Source organism: Andrographis paniculata, unplaced genomic scaffold, assembly GCF_009805555.1.
Source record: "Andrographis paniculata isolate CXL003 unplaced genomic scaffold, ASM980555v1 Contig60END, whole genome shotgun sequence".
Lineage (NCBI taxonomy): Eukaryota > Viridiplantae > Streptophyta > Magnoliopsida > Lamiales > Acanthaceae > Andrographis > Andrographis paniculata.
Window position 1 is genome coordinate 3,160,107 of NW_026137596.1, and position 15,958 is coordinate 3,176,064.

At 34.6% G+C, this 15,958-nt stretch overlaps 4 protein-coding genes and 1 long non-coding RNA gene across 11 annotated transcripts; 1 reads left to right on the forward strand and 4 right to left on the reverse strand.

Annotated features, from left to right (window-relative positions):
- Nucleotides 1-108: 108 nt before the first annotated feature.
- On the reverse strand, nt 109-2,416 carry LOC127259921 (transcription factor MYB83-like). The gene is made up of 2 exons (XM_051287538.1): nt 1,888-2,416; nt 109-1,089 (listed from the first exon to the last, which is right to left on the reverse strand). The coding sequence occupies exons 1-2, from the start codon at nt 2,250-2,252 to the stop codon at nt 315-317; spliced, it is 1,140 nt and encodes a 379-aa protein (XP_051143495.1). The 5' UTR covers nt 2,253-2,416; the 3' UTR covers nt 109-314.
- Nucleotides 2,417-5,646: 3,230 nt separating this feature from the next.
- LOC127259483 (vetispiradiene synthase 1-like) lies at nt 5,647-8,133 on the reverse strand. Its single transcript, XM_051286847.1, has 7 exons — nt 7,720-8,133; nt 7,279-7,651; nt 7,095-7,187; nt 6,963-7,016; nt 6,715-6,853; nt 6,231-6,431; nt 5,647-6,134 (listed from the first exon to the last, which is right to left on the reverse strand). The coding sequence occupies exons 1-7, from the start codon at nt 8,018-8,020 to the stop codon at nt 5,832-5,834; spliced, it is 1,464 nt and encodes a 487-aa protein (XP_051142804.1). The 5' UTR covers nt 8,021-8,133; the 3' UTR covers nt 5,647-5,831.
- LOC127259339 (cis-muuroladiene synthase-like) lies at nt 6,579-7,056 on the reverse strand. Its single transcript, XM_051286606.1, has 2 exons — nt 6,963-7,056; nt 6,579-6,853 (listed from the first exon to the last, which is right to left on the reverse strand). Exons 1-2 carry the CDS (start codon nt 7,034-7,036, stop codon nt 6,628-6,630), a joined length of 300 nt encoding a protein of 99 aa, XP_051142563.1. The 5' UTR covers nt 7,037-7,056; the 3' UTR covers nt 6,579-6,627.
- A 1,392-nt stretch (nt 8,134-9,525) lies between the features above and the next one.
- LOC127259682 (uncharacterized) lies at nt 9,526-15,121 on the forward strand. Of its 7 annotated transcripts, none has more exons than XR_007840548.1 (6): nt 9,526-9,642; nt 9,717-9,865; nt 13,157-13,775; nt 13,890-14,134; nt 14,305-14,537; nt 14,632-15,121. It is a non-coding gene; the product is annotated as an uncharacterized LOC127259682 (long non-coding RNA). The 7 variants fall into 7 exon arrangements; XR_007840551.1 differs by having other exon boundaries at nt 13,157-13,527; nt 13,619-13,775; nt 13,890-14,537; XR_007840552.1 differs by having other exon boundaries at nt 13,157-13,369; nt 13,487-13,775; nt 13,890-14,537.
- LOC127259681 (vetispiradiene synthase 1-like) lies at nt 11,921-14,264 on the reverse strand. The gene is made up of 6 exons (XM_051287200.1): nt 13,943-14,264; nt 13,455-13,827; nt 13,143-13,367; nt 12,837-12,975; nt 12,327-12,572; nt 11,921-12,223 (listed from the first exon to the last, which is right to left on the reverse strand). The coding sequence occupies exons 1-6, from the start codon at nt 14,262-14,264 to the stop codon at nt 11,921-11,923; spliced, it is 1,608 nt and encodes a 535-aa protein (XP_051143157.1).
- Nucleotides 15,122-15,958: the final 837 nt, after the last annotated feature.

A 15,958-nucleotide genomic window follows, 5' to 3' on the forward strand; every position in this document is an offset into this window, starting at 1 on the left:
AGTGGAAAACAATTTAAAAATGATGGGATTATGTATAGAAAACACATGATGCATTAATATGTGAATTATAATATTCGTATACAAATGTGGAATTCTTTTAATTCCATTATTAACAAAATCCCACTAAATGTTACACAAGGGGAAAGAGGGTTTTTGTTTTCTCCTACAAAGATTACATCTTTTTTCTTTTTTTTTTTCCAAGAAAAGAAAATTAAAGAGTCAAGTTGAATTCAAGAAAAAATAAAAAATCATGGGTTTACAACAAAGATGATAAAGAAAAGTATACATACACATAAAAATGGTCGATGAAAGGGTTATTCAACTTGGAAGTCAAGAAAAGGGAAAGAAGGAACATCTTTCATTAATTCCTCCAAACTCCATTCTTCTACCTTTACTTCATCTTCTCCATCCCAATTGTAATCACCCCAAAACCCTAATTCTTGGTTTTCGACTTTCATGTTATTCCTACAATGGTAGTTATCTAGGTTGTTGTTGTTTCTATGGTAACTAATGTCAATGAGTTTAGGGTTTTCATTACCTAGAGGTGCGATCATGTCATCAAAGGGAAAAGAGGTAGAAATATTTCCGTCACCGGATATTCCCTCATAGTTGTAGTTTTCGGCATGGAGATGGTTTGTATCATCTTTAATCAAACTAGGTTCGAACAAACTCGGGGTGGTAAGATGGCTAGGGTTTCGGTTGAGACTCGTAGAAAAGGGATGGTTTTGATGATTCATAATGTTTAAGGTGGTCATTTGGGGAGTCATGGGATGATGGATGATTGATAATGACGGCATTGATGACGAGGACACCGATAGATTAGTCGAATTAGAGGAAGATGACGACGACGATGAGTCCACAAACATGCCCATGATTATGTTGCTGGTTTTGGGATCTTGCATGTCATTCATTCGGAGCCCTTGATTTTGATGATCATATGATACATTATGATCCAACGAGGAATCGCTCGTGTTTGGGGATACTGTGGAGGAAGAAGAACTCTTGAGCCTTTTCTTGATCGTTGAATTCCAGAAATTCTTGATCTCGTTGTCTGTTCTTCCCGGCAAGCGTGTTGCGATTTGAGACCACCTGAGGATGAGTTCAAGATATTTTTAATTTGTGTAAATTACACATTAAAATTAATTAAACTATAAGCAACTTAATTATTACAACATGTGTTCAAAAAAGAAAGAAAAAAGAAAACCCTTGTATTATTATTATTATTATTATTATTATTACTACTACTACTATAGAAGCACATTTCGAATGATATTATTAATAATCACTACTTAATGACTTATTGATACTTGCTAGTTTTCAACGATGTTAAAATTGCCACATGTTATGCACATATATATATAATATATATATATATATATCTTAAATATGAAGCAATTAAATGTAGAAACTGTATGCATGTGTGTGTGTGACAATATCTATCTATCTATATATATATTAATTTATTAGTACTTAATAGAGTGTGTGATCACTTCAAACACACAATATGACATCATACTTAACTAATTTCTCATGCATGCTTTCACTTTGCAGATTGTCTCTCTCTCTATATATATACACATATATACATACAACACAAAACATACATGTAATAAGTAAATATTATCGTATATTTGTTTTTATGGGTTTGAAAAAAAAAATGTAAGAGAAATGTAGAGTCTAAAAAATAAAAATTTTCAATAAACAAACCCATTCCTAAGCCCCTAATTCAATTAACATAATGTTAAAATTAAACTCCATTGGGTTATACTTGGGAACTCCCGGGAGCAGAGCTCCCTATATATCCCTGGGAGGTAATTTCCTGAAGCTTACTGTTGTAACAGATACGTACATTGAAATGTATGTATAATAATGAATAATTAAAATTGCCTGTTTCCGAGAAGAGAGTGGAGGTGGAGGATGAGGTGTTCTTCGTGAGGGGAGAAGGCGCCGCGCTTCAGATCTGGCCGGAGGTAATTGATCCACCGGAGGCGGCAGCTCTTGCCGCACCGGAGGAGCCCGGCGTTGCGTGCCACGTCGGACCAGCAGCACCCCTGCCCGCCGGCGTTGCTCGCCATGTACTTGATAAGCTTCTCGTCTTCCTCCGGCGACCACAAACCCTTCCTCAGCTTCACCGCCGCCGCTTTACTGGTACTTCCGCCGCCGCCGCCGCCGCCGCCTGTTGATACTGGAATAATAATATTATTATTATTAATGGAGGAGGACTCACCGCCGCCTGCAGGTTTCCTCATCATCGCCGGCGCTGATCGATCGAAATTAATTAGGTTTTCTTAATTTGGGATCGGATCAGCAATGAGGCTTAGTTTGTGGAGGAGGAGCAAGATTATATACTGCAGATCATTCTATAGTGTGTGTTTGTTTGTCTCTGTGTGTGTATTATATATATACATATAGATATAGATATAGATATAGAGAGAGAGAGAGGCTTGAAGAGAGTGGGAAAATGATGAGGGCTAATATGTATGATGGTGATGATGATGGCTGTGTGTGTGTCTCTGTGGGGTTAACTTTACTTTTGTTGCTTAGAATGGGGGAATTCCAATTCTGCCTTCCCAGGCCTAATTAATTACTTAAATATTATGAGTATTTGATTTATAATTCACACACACACATATATATATATATATATTTATTTATTTATTTATTTATTTATTTATTTACGATGTGTAACCCGCGGTCACTGTTATTCGAAAGTACGGTGAGTTATATCAGATGAACTATGTTATTCGAAAGTACGGTGAGTTATATCAGATGAACTATGTGTAACATATAACCTTAGCCAACTATTATTTTTTTATTATATTGGGAGGTGATAAAATATCTGAACATTTTATATGTAACTGAGGGTGTATATGCTTAAACTTCATGCTTTGCAATTTGCATTATATATTTAACACACATAATTTTAATTAGAATATATAAATTAATTGCATATATTATACTCTTTACATTTTAATTCAACAGAGTGGTTTTGTCGTAAATTAAAAAATAATAGTATTTTATTAGTTAGTAGAAGTGTATAATAGTTGGTGATATTTTTGCCTTGTATAAAATAATGGTATATGCACTTGTATATTTTTAATTTAAGAAGGAGAGAGTAATTAATTTAAGTACATTAGTATATTAGCATGACACATGTAAAGTATTTTCTTTATTCCAATTCAAAGCATCAGTTTTACCATTTTTGTCTTTGGTACTTCAAGTATCTATTTTTTAAAAAAGTAATCATAAACTAATATCAAAGTACCTTTTAATTTTTATTTAAATTACAAATATATAATTACACATACAATTATTTATATATATACAAATATCAAAAATTCTTACATACTTCCACTAACTAATAAAATATTAATATTTCTTAATACGTATGTATATATACACAGTAATATTAAAGAGAATTGAAAGATGCTGAGCAGATATATGTATATATATATATATGAATTATGAATATGAATATGATCATGAGTCTACAGTGACATATTTTTGTCCATTTGACGACTCACACACATACACACAAATAGATGTGTTAAACTAACTAATAATCATGAATTGAATGTAATTAAAGATTCTTCATTTGCAAGATAATCATTAAATTTAAGTACACCATAAACATAAATTATAAATATATATACGTTGTACTTCTAAAACGCATACCACGAATTTGTTTCATTGCATTCCAAGCCAAGGTTTTAGCTTACAATACACATAATCTCTTTCTCTCTCTCTCTCTCTCTCTCTCTCTCTCTATATATATATATATATATATTTGTATGTCTCACCCGTGTATCTCAAGATAACAATTTGTACGTGTATCTCTGTTACATATGGTTCGTGTTAACACTGTCCTATATTGGTAAATATGTGGAAACTCTCTTACTATATAAAACTGAATGATACTTCATCTATCACCGATTTGTTTTAAGTTGGATTCTTCTTAACAGTTCGTCTAATATAACTTTTTGTCCAGAATAGTTTGCAGGCTATTAGGTTCGGCCGAAATTTTATACAAAATATCTTTAGGTAAAGATTGCGAATTTTCATATTATCAAAATTTAAAAAAAAAAAAATGTAATAGAATTACATGATGGGTGTAAGGAAATTTGGCAGATAGTCTGTATATATATATGTATGTATGTATATGAAAGATTTTGCAAAGTGCTGAATTGGGAAGTGGGCACAGAACATTTCAGACTTTCTACCAAAAGGGAATGCAGCAAATGGAAACTCATCATTATAATTTCTCATTTCAGCCAAAAACAAACAAAAGCTTCCACCCTTTACATATTAATTAAAATCATGCATCTTACATCATATATATATATATATATACTACAGGGTAAGAAAGAGAGGTCGGAAAGGATGGTCTGGTGGTATCGAGCCTAATTTGCAGGATTTTAGATTCGATCGGGTACAAATATTTTTTAATGTAAAATATAAATAATTATTTAGCTAAATATGTGTAATATGATATATTGACAAAAAGAACATATCTCAATGTTTATTTTATTTCAGATCAATAGTTTGTTCAATTTAGTTTATAGATAAAATTACTTATAATTCATTTAAAAATCAGCTTCATATTCTTTTGTAATTTAAAAATTGTATAAGGTTTTTTTTTCGTATTTTAATAAATATTATACAAAAATTTTAAAAAATTACATAAAACATTTTGTAAATATATAATATATATCACGTAGGATCTTTAAGAAAAATATTTGTACAATATTTCGAAAACTGAGTAAAATCTCGTGCCCATTTTTAAATTACAAAAGAGAATTATACAGATTTTTTTTTGTTTTTTGTTTAAAAATAATTGTTCATTTTTTTTAAATAAATAAATAAAAGTTTAAAAAAAATAGATTTAATAATAAAAATTATGAAAAATAAATTAAATACAAATAAACACGGCGTGTAAAATTTACATCGATTGCGGGAAAGCGGGAGGAGGGGGCGTCGTATGGCGGTGTCGTGGCTGTGGGCCTGTCTCCGGCAACTTGATTCCACCTGAAAGCTTTGTTTCTTGGCATGGTAATTCCTTGTATTCATTATTTACTGAAGTTAATGTTGATGCCGCCTTTGAGTTATGCCCTAACTTCATCATCGTTTCGCGTGCAAATGCCTATGGCTGCAGTTGCACACACGCACACACACTACAAATATGAATAAAATGGATCTGAATCTATTAATGATGAGCATGTGGAGTTATTGGTCCGATGATCATGGGAAGAAGATAAATCTTCAATATATATATATATAAATATTATTGAAGTTAATTGAGGGATCTAGTGCTTGGATTTTTAATGTCAATGGTTATTTGCTCTCATTTCCTATAAGTAATTATGGCCATTATTGTCAATGTCCTGGACATTACATTATAGATACTTGAAAGGATATAAAAATGATTTTATAACTCTAGAAAACTTGAGCAAAACATCAAAGCCATGGCAAATCCTTAACAAATTTCACTAGAACTCGGTGATACACAATATTTGATCTCAAATTTGTCCATGTTCCTTAGGACTGACTCTGTTTTATTGCACTTGTTGCTAATTTATAGTGATGGGGATGGATAAAGAGAGCTGCTATGTCATTATTCAATCCTCTTTCTGGATTGGTAAGCCCATCTGAGGTTCCTATTTACTTGCTTTATTTTTGCTGGAATCCCATTGAGGTTCAAATTTTAGTGCCGTAGCCGTAGTATGGATTTCCACAGTTCATCTCTTATGTATAGAAGCTTTGTGTAGAGATCAATTTGTATAAGAAATGTAAATTTACTTGCCCTCTAGATGATGGTGCACTATATGTAAGAATCAATTAGTTGTTATAGGATGGATGAAGAGAGCTTCGATTTCTTTACTCAGCCCTGTTTGTGGACTTGTAAATCCATCTGAACCTTCACCATACGAAAGATATGCAGCTCTTGCATAGTTCATTACCAGCTTCAGAAATTCTCTCGGTACATCACCTGTTGATAGCCATTCCCCATTCATTGCCATCCATGCATCCTCAGCAAGCTCCTGAAGCTTAGCTATTGCTTCATCTTTTGACACCCGATATTCTTTTATGTAGCAATCAATCGATGTATTTGGAAATTTGTCTGTCTTATGTTCATGCTGTAAATTTAAAACAGATAGTTATGATCAGTGCTGAAAAAATATCACTTATGTACACGTTGGAAGTGATCTTCTAGTGCAGAGATGGAAGCATACTTTATAGGTGGAGATATCATTGGTGTATCGAACATATTGACCAGAAGCCTCTACAATTGCAGGACCACTCATAAGCCATCTAAACACCTTCTCTGAAGCTGATTCTGTGCCCATAAGGTATGCTGCCACAACTCCATGGCTGCTGCTGTCATAAATCCCATTGCCAATGCACTTGAGAAATGTTGGTGTGGGTCCCATGTACTAAGTGAGTGTCATGAGATAACTAGCAGCAAGTCTTCCTACCTTGAAATGATAAAATAAAATTAATAGTGATAACTTTGTGCAGTGTTAAGAGTAGGAACCATGGCAATTATAAGGTAGCTTAATTGTTCCTAGATTGATTTTGTTTTCACTCAATATCCTTTTCTTAAAGACCCTGTATGTATGTTCATTCTTGTTATTTCTGAATTTTCGATCTTGAAGAACAACAACAGCTTTGATTGAGATGTATAAATAGCTGAGCCTTCTGCAAATATGTGCTTACTGCTCCTCTGAAATAAGAAACGGCATACGGCCGCCCTTGCTTCGATATATGTTGTTCCAACTTCTCTAATACACTAAAAATAGTTTGATAGGCTATTTGCATCATATCTGGAAGTTGATCAACTTCTTCCATATCCCACCTGAAAAGATGACAAATGATTTCTAGGATTATTAATACTGTAAATATGTTTGGTTTTATGATTTATACTCGTGGGAAAAAAATAATATAATGCTGTGGATCGAATGTACCTTTGCTGCTGAAGAATCTCCATAAACTTTTTTGCTTCTTCCAATGTAGCGTAACTGTCGAATGTATCATTCATGACTACAATGAGCAGTAAGCCCTTAGCGGCACACAATCAGGGAAAAGAGTGTCGAGACTCTAAGTTGAGAGCTGCAGTCAAAAGATAGCATTCCACAACAGAGTCTCTTACAAAGGGTAGTTTTGAAGTGATGCCAAGACCCTTCCACCATCTGTGAGAAATCGTAAGCATCTCTTGAAATATACATACATACATACATACGTATTCATTAATTTTATTTGGATGGTGGATTGACTACTTACCTCATGAGTTCATTTATCTTTTCTTTGTGCAGATTTTGCAGCAAATTGTAATCCAATTTGGCAAACTTTAGAAGTAGCTCATTCTTTGACTCTTCATTCTCGTAGATGGAGATGTAATAGCGTGCCTCTAATCTAGAAAGACTCCAATGCATATTCCGGGAAAGGGATCGCTCCACTCTGTGGTGAAGACAAGAGTCTGCCATCGGCATGGCTTGTGTTAAATATTGGGCGGCAAAGACCTTGGCTTCATTTGAAAGGTCTTCTCGGCGGCACCTCAGTTGGGCTGCTTCGTACAAGCTCAACAACCCTCTAATGTCCTCGGTAAGGGATTTCTTAAATTTTCCGTTATCATCCTTAAACTTATTGAAAACACCTGGTCCAAGAAAAGTATATTAGATATAGTGTAGTAAGAAATGGAAACTTGAAAAGAAGGCACCGTACCGCAAGGAGCCTTGTAGCCATGTAGCCTGAACAAACGAAAATGCAGTGATGTAGTGTAAAGATCATAATCATGATCGAATTTTTGTTGTTGAAGTTGGAAGATGCGTGCAATCTGTTGTTGAATCTCTTTGTGAAAGTGATGTGCCACTCCAAGGCGGTGGAGTGTGTCTATGAGTATCATCATATCCTTGGGGTTGATTTGTTTTTGTTCATCCACCACCATGATCCTGATTTGTTCCTTTAATACTGTATAAACTACTTCTTCAGCATAGGTTTGTACCTGCAGAGCACATAGTTTCATATCATATTAGGCAGGATCGATAGGTAGATATATGTCTAAATGGTTGAATATATATATATATATATTGCCTGAAAATCTGGAGAAAACATTAGGGCATCCCACATGGTCGGAGAATCAGACCGCCCCTGAGGTCGGGCAGTTTGGTAATCAGAACAGTCTGCGTCGAGGGCAGCTGCTGCTGACCTTGGCCTTGTTTTGAGAATAGGCTTAGCACCTCCTGTATGTTTCAAATGATTGATTAGGCAGTTGCTCTGCTAATAATTATGATTGCATACATATATATATATATATATATGGTTGCGCAGGTGGTGATGATGGGTGGCGAGGGAAAGAAGACGAAAGGCTTCAATAACAAACAGCTGGAGAAAGCAGCAGCAGTAGCCATGTATGAATGTGAGTATGAACACAGTATTTGGTTTCTTCTTAGCTTGCTATGTCTCTCTGTGATCACCAACCACATTCCATTTTATATGTGATAAATAATGTAGCCCCGTAAGTGATGATCTGGTGTTATGGGGTGAACTTGCTACGCCTACATACAATGCACCATCTCATCTTATATATGCATTTCTAAAAGAACACTACAATAGGAAGAAGAGACCTTTCCCATAAGCTTGATCTATTATCTAAAATGAGGGTTTAACTTGTGTGTCTTCTTTACATTATGTATGTATGTAGGTTAGGTATGTATGTATGATCTAACTTGTTCAATTTAAAGACAAGGCATATATAGTACGATCGATGGAGAATGTTCTTTGTATTTATGGAATGAGCTCCCTCATAGGTTTCAATACCACCATCGTAGCTTTGTGCTTTTGTTAGGAAATGAATCACTTTGAGTATTTTTACATCTTTTCCTATTTTTTATGTGTTTTCGTGGGCACACTTGTTTTGCTATTTTATATATTATTTTCATTGTTTTATATTTTTAAAATGAAATAAATATGCTGTTCCATAACCAAAAAATAAAATAAAATAATTCATGTGCTCTCTTCCATCTCACACCAACAATAATAGATCATAGTAGTGGCGTAAGGATGGTATAGTATGGTCTGGTACTGTGAAAATGTGAAAATGAATTTTTGATCGGTCATGACTTTCAGATTTTGTATATCTGTCTACTATAACTTGCTTTGATTTTACATATCTGTCTACTATAACTTGCTTTGTTGTGTTTAATTTACAAGCTATTAGAATCCGTTAGAATGTTTTTTTTTATTAAAAAAGCCTAGTGAAAATATTTCAAAATATTTTTTAAAAAAAATAATATAATGCATAATTTATTATTTTTATATTACCTATATATATATTTTTCTTCGAATCAAAACCCAACAAATGAAAGTAAAATGTAAATATTGTTACCAAAGCTGAACTATATAACATACAAATATATTTATTTTTATTGTTTTAAATAAAGTAATTTTAAAGTGAAAGTTTAATAAATATATGCAAATAGATTGAATTCTTAGTATTTAATATTTTTCCATTTAAATATATATGTAATACATATAAACTTAAAAAATACCGTAGCAACAAATGGGTATCTCTGGCTACCGGCGGTAGAGAATGAGACACGGCGCTGAGAACCAACGGCAGGAGTCCCTTCTTTGCCTTCGCCGCCGGTATCTGGCTATTCTTCTCATCTCTCCGCCGCTACTGTCGCATAGGACTCATGATTTTCATCGGCTGTGCGCAGGAGCTACGGAGACTATTTACTCGCGGCTGTGGGTATTTTCATCGTCCCGCTCTAAGGAATCTCTCGGACGCGGCTATCCTCAGCGGTTTTTCGACCTCTTCCGGTCATTCATGCTTCTCAATCTACCTGAAAGTTTGTCTCTAGGCATGGTTTGTTATATACCTTATATATTGTGAATTTGACGCTGCTCTTGAGTAATGCTTTACTTTATATCTTGTGTCGGCGTATGTGCAAGATTGTGGCGGATATATACTATATCCATAAGTATGGATGATTATATCACTGTAGAAACAAAATTTGTTAGAAACTTAGAATGGCTTCTGGCCCAGGATTTAATCTGCAGTACCATTTGGCCAACACCATTCTCATGGCGCAGCCCTAGAGTGATGTTCGAGAATTCTATTGAATTCTGTTTTCCAGTATTTATTAAATTATCTTGGTTTAGATAAGTAAGTTGCATTGATCTCTTGAGTTCACATCTGTTAAGAGCTTTGCGAGTTAGTTCAATCATAATGTGAAGAAGACGAAATCTGAGTATAACAGAAGTATATAGGTAAAGGTAGTCTGATTATTGGAAGATAATTATGCTTATTTGATCTCATTTTGTTTTTAGAAATAATTCTGAATGTCAAAACCTCCTCTGCTGCAGACGCTATCTCTTGAGTCTCACCCCTCTTCTCTTTTCTCATCTGCTGCTGTTGAGTTTGAATCATGGTGAATTTCATCAGGATTTGAACAAATTCAATGTTGGTACTTATTGAGCCCTTTACTAGAAACTACTTGTCTTTCTAGTGCACCCATCCTCATAGTTGCGTCAACCTCATTCTACTGGAAAACCTTATTTGTTACATTTTGAAGTTGATGATGTTTTTGGGTAATGCTTTACTTTTGCTTCATATCCAAATGTGATGAACTGATGTTCGCTTTAAGGTACTTTTTTTATCATTTCTCAAGGAAAGCATTATTAGATGTGCAAGTAAAGCATCAGGTTTAGTGCTAAATAAAAATACATCCAACAATTCTAAATAATTCAAGGCACAATGATAACAACCTAAGATTCTATCAAGTTGTAAATTTACAAGAGAATATAGAATTGACCACGCAGAGGGAATACGCCTCTAACAATTGTCAAGTTTTTTGTATATCTGATTGCTTGAGAGACAATATTCATAGCTGTAGTTCACTAATGAATATAGAGTAACTAATGAAAATTGAGGAAACCAACTCTGAGCAACCTAAACTTTGAAAAGCTCTCTTCAATGAAAATACTTGCTAAATGACCCACTAGACAGGTACTTCAGCTGTGAGTATTTGCAGTGTTCCACTGCAAACTAGCCTCAAATTGGCTTGGTATATGACTGAAAACAACTTTCAGTCATAGCAGAAATGTTTGTCAAGATGATAACATACACATCATCTTTCTCTCAATTTCCCTTTTAAGACAAGAAATATGGTAAACTAGATGGACATTAGAATTTACTATGTGTAGTCGACCATAACATATTGTCTTAACCATAATTTGAAGACATTGAGCTATTATTCACATTAGGAAATGATTATGAGAATTTTCTTGTCTCATTGACGAGCCAATTACCTTAACTAATTTTTTTCAGTATCTCACTCAATTCCTAGGTGTCTGTCTAAGACGAAATGAATCAATAATAATTAAATAAGATGACACATAGATTTTGGATATGAAAGGGACACCCACAGGTTTCTAAAATCAGGGATATGCATGTGGTCTTATGCATATTTTCTTATAACCCACATCTGAATATATGACTTGTCTATACCTGCCTTGTCGTGTCAACTTCCAACTGTATCTACTTATTTTTCACATCCATTTTGTCTTCTATTTCTACTCATTACTGCAGAAAAATCAATCCCAAAAATGAAAAATAAGGGCTTACATTTGATAACTGGGGCAAAACAAAATTATTGTCAAATTTGCTCATTGTGGCAACTAACAAGAGAAAGGTGATCTATTTATAGACAATGATTACAGACAGTGGTACAGTATGAAACAGAACGAATTATTAACCTAGCTCTATATTCTAAGATAACAAATTAATATACTAAAATAAAAAAATATTAATTGATACAACCAAACATAAACAGCCTATTCTAAAAATAGCACCTTTAACGAACTTGTTTTGAAATGTTATCTATTGATGTGTTTATACATGATGGTACACTATTTGTCATCAATTGATTGTTATGGGATGGATAAAGAGTGCTTCTATGTCTTTACTCAGCCCTGTCTGTGGGCATGTAAATCCATCTGAACCTTCCCCATAGGAAAGATATGCAGCTCTTGTATAGTTCATTACCGGTTTTAGAAATTCCCTTGGTACACGATTTGTTGATAACCATTCCCCATTCATTGCCATCCATGCATCCTCAGCAAGCTCACAAAGCTTAGCTATAGCTTCATCTTTTGACACACGATATTCTTTTATGTAGCAATCAATTGACGTATTTGGAAGTTCACCTGGCTTGTGTTCATGCTGCAAATGCATATGAGATAGTTACTGTCAGTGCCAAAACGAACATATTTTTACTTATATACATGTGGGTAAGTGGTATGTTGTTGCAGAGATTGAAACATACTTTATAGGTGGCGATATCATTTGTGTATCGAACATATTGGCCAGAAGCCTCTACGATTGTAGGACCACTCATAAGCCATTTAAACACCTCCTCTGAGGCTGATTCTATGCCCATAAAGTATGCTGCCACAACTCCATGGCTGCCGCTGTCATAAATCCCATTACCAATGCACTTGAGAAATGTAGGTGTCTCGTGTCCTAAGTACCATGTGAGCGTCTTGAGATAGCTACCTGCAAGTCTTCCTACCTTCAAATCACAAAACAATAACAATAAATTAGTGTGATGTTAAGAGGCAGGAACAATGAAGGAAAAGGTTTTGTGTGAGAAACAGGGTATAATGGGATAGCTTTTCGGGATTGAAATAAATGGGTAGAGAATTTTTTGCTAGATTCATTATATTTGAACTCAATATCCTTTTCCTTCAAAATTTGCATGCATGTTCATTCTTGCTATTTCTGAATTTTAATCGTAATGAACAAGAACAGTAGCTTTTTGCAAATATGTACTTACTGCTTCTCTGAAATAAGAAACTGCATAAGGCCTTCCTTGCTTTGATATTTCTTGTTCCAACTCCTCAAATGCACTAAAAATAGCTTTATAGGCAATTTGCATAATTTCTGGAAGTTGATCGATCTTTTCCATATCCCACCTGCAACAACAAAAAATCGAAAATGAAATTTTATTTTATCACATGAAGATATTTCAATGTGCAATACATCCATGCTTCAGAATTCATGCAAGGAAAAGAAAATTACTCAGAAGTCAAAACCATTTTGTTATATAACTTTATCATAATAAGATGAGGGTTGACTGTACTTTTTCTGCTGCAGAATCTCCACAAACTTTCTTGCTTCTTCCAATGTAGCATAACTATCAATCGTATCATTCATGACTACAATGAGCATTAAGCCCTTTGCAGCACACAATCGGGGAAAAGAGTTTCGCGACTCTAAATTGACAGCAGCAGTCCAAAGATAGCATTCTACCACACAGTCTCGTAAGTAGGGGAGTTTCGAACCGATGCCAAGGCCCTTCCACCATCTGTAACAGTCAAAGCAATAAAACATCTTGAATATACATATGCATTAATTAATTCAGTTTTATTCAAATGATGGATTGACTACTTACCTCATGAGTTCACTAATTTCTTCTTTGTGCAGATTTTGCAGCAAATTATAATCCAATTTTGCAAACTTCAAAAGTAACTCATTCTTCGATTCTTCATTCTCGTAGATGGAAATGTAATAGCGGGCCTCTAATCTAGAAAGACTCCAATGCTTATTCCGGCGCAGGGCTCGTTCCACTCTTTGTTGAAGACAAGAGTCTGCTATTGGCATGGCACATGTTAAATGGTGGGTTGCAAAGTCCTTGGCTTCATTTAAAATGTTTTCTTGGCGACGCCTCAGTTGGACTGCTTCGTACAAGCTCAACAAACCCTTGATGTCTGTGGTAAGGGATTTCTTGAATGTGCCATCATCTTCCTTAAATTTATTGAAGACACCTGGTTCAAGATAAGTTTCCTGATTGTGTTAGCTGACATTTGCCATTGTCTAATATCGGCAGGCAGCCTGAAATGCTAAGAATTGGAAAATTGAAGTGAAGTTCAAAGAACATACTGCAAGGAACGTTGTATCCATGCATCCTGAACAAGCGGAAATGAAGAGAAGTTGTGTAAAGATCATAGTCTTCATCCCCCTTTTGTTCTTGAAGTTGGAAAATTTGTGCAATCTGTTCATTAATCTCCTTCTCGAAGTGATATGCCACTCCAAGGCGCTCGAGCGTGTCAATCAATATCATCTTATCCTCTGGTTTAGTTTCTTCATCCACCACCATGCTCCTTACCTGTTCCTTTAATGCTTCAACTTCTTCAGCATAGTTTATTTCCTGCATGACCTCTGTTGCTTTAGCACTACTACATACACTGCTATTCGAGCACATTCATATGATATGCCGGAAATCTTGAAATTTTTGTGTGAAGGAATGGGAGAAAAGTCGAGCCAGCAATGAGAACCTGATGGTCTGTGGTAAACATTACGCTATTCCACATGCTCCTTGTATCTGCCCTTGCAGGAGGTCGGACTGTCACTTCAGAAGCTCCATAATCAGAGTTGAGTGCAGCAGCTGCCATTGCCGTGAGGGGTCTTGCAGAAAAGCTTGCATTCTTGTCTTGTTTATTCTTGAAGATGTTTTGAACCCTTAATCTACCACCTGGTGAGATTGTTTTTTGTTTGATCACATGCTCTCGACATAACGTAGATGGAAATCATATTATTACTGTATCATTACTGTATTATTACCTTTACAGGCGATGGTGAGACGACACTCCTTCCTTGGAGAAGGAGTCGCTTTTGGACGAGGCAGTAAGAATGAGAATGGCTTCAAAGCAGTATCAAGCAAAGCCATATATGGGTATGGCTCTCTCCTTGGCCTCTGTGTTTTTATGTGTATGCGTGTTTGCTGTTCTCGAAGATTACCTTTATATCAGTAGTGTTGAGATTTACTTTTTTTCTGCACCTAAATTAATGCTTACACACACATTCATACACACACACACATATATATATATAAGATATGCATGCATACACACACACATACATACATACATACATACATACATACATACACATATGTGGGTAATATTATATATAGTCAAATGGTTCTGCATTTATGGAATCTTTTCAGTTGCTAGCCCCCCTTAGGATCCTTGCTGATTGTAATGTCCGACCAGATCCAACTTCTGTGGTTCATTACTACCTCTCTGTGAATGAGAAAGTTTACTTGACTGTTGATTCTTCTCTCTATTCTACTTTTTTCTCATGCATGCATCATATCTTATCTAGTCTCCATTCTCTAATAGTTTATATTATTATCTTAATTCATATTTAAACCAAATATAAAGTCTTTTTTTTTTTTTTTTTTACCTTATTTCATAGTTCTTGAATAACTTTTAGATTCATTACATCTTGGTAGCTCATGACTTCATAGATGATGACATGATTACATACGTTTACCATTCAAAGTCTTGTCTGGTTAGTAGGTATAATCTCTCTGAAAGAGATTATTTTTAAATTGTACATTACCCAACTCACAATCACTATATAATTCACTATTTTCCTTTGGCTTGAAAATAGTGTGGAATGTTGATGAATTACAGTCACAGCTATAAATAGTGGGATTTCAATAATGCTGATTCTCTTAATTCAAGATAAGTTTTATAAAAATGAAAGTATTAATTAGATTAGTTAATGAATTACAAGAACCTTGTAAGTGAGTTAATTAATAGTATAAAATAGTATTCAAATATCCCCCCATGCATGATGCTTAAATCCTTGTTTTTGGTATTTGAGAATTTAAATCCGACTTGATTACAGCACCAATGTATGTGGTATGGGATGTTTGCCTCTTTGTTCTTCTCTTCTCTTTCTTGCATACTTATAAATTGTCTGTATTAGGGTTTATCCCTATCTCTAAAAAATAAGTAAAAAAAAAAAAAGAGTTGCTAGTTGTTGTAGAAGGACTGGGGTACACCTGGAACTGTGCTGTTTAATTAATTTAGTGTATGTAGATGGAATTTAATGTAGTAATAGTTAAATAGTATATGATTAGGATCTGGCATGACCTAATATAGAGAT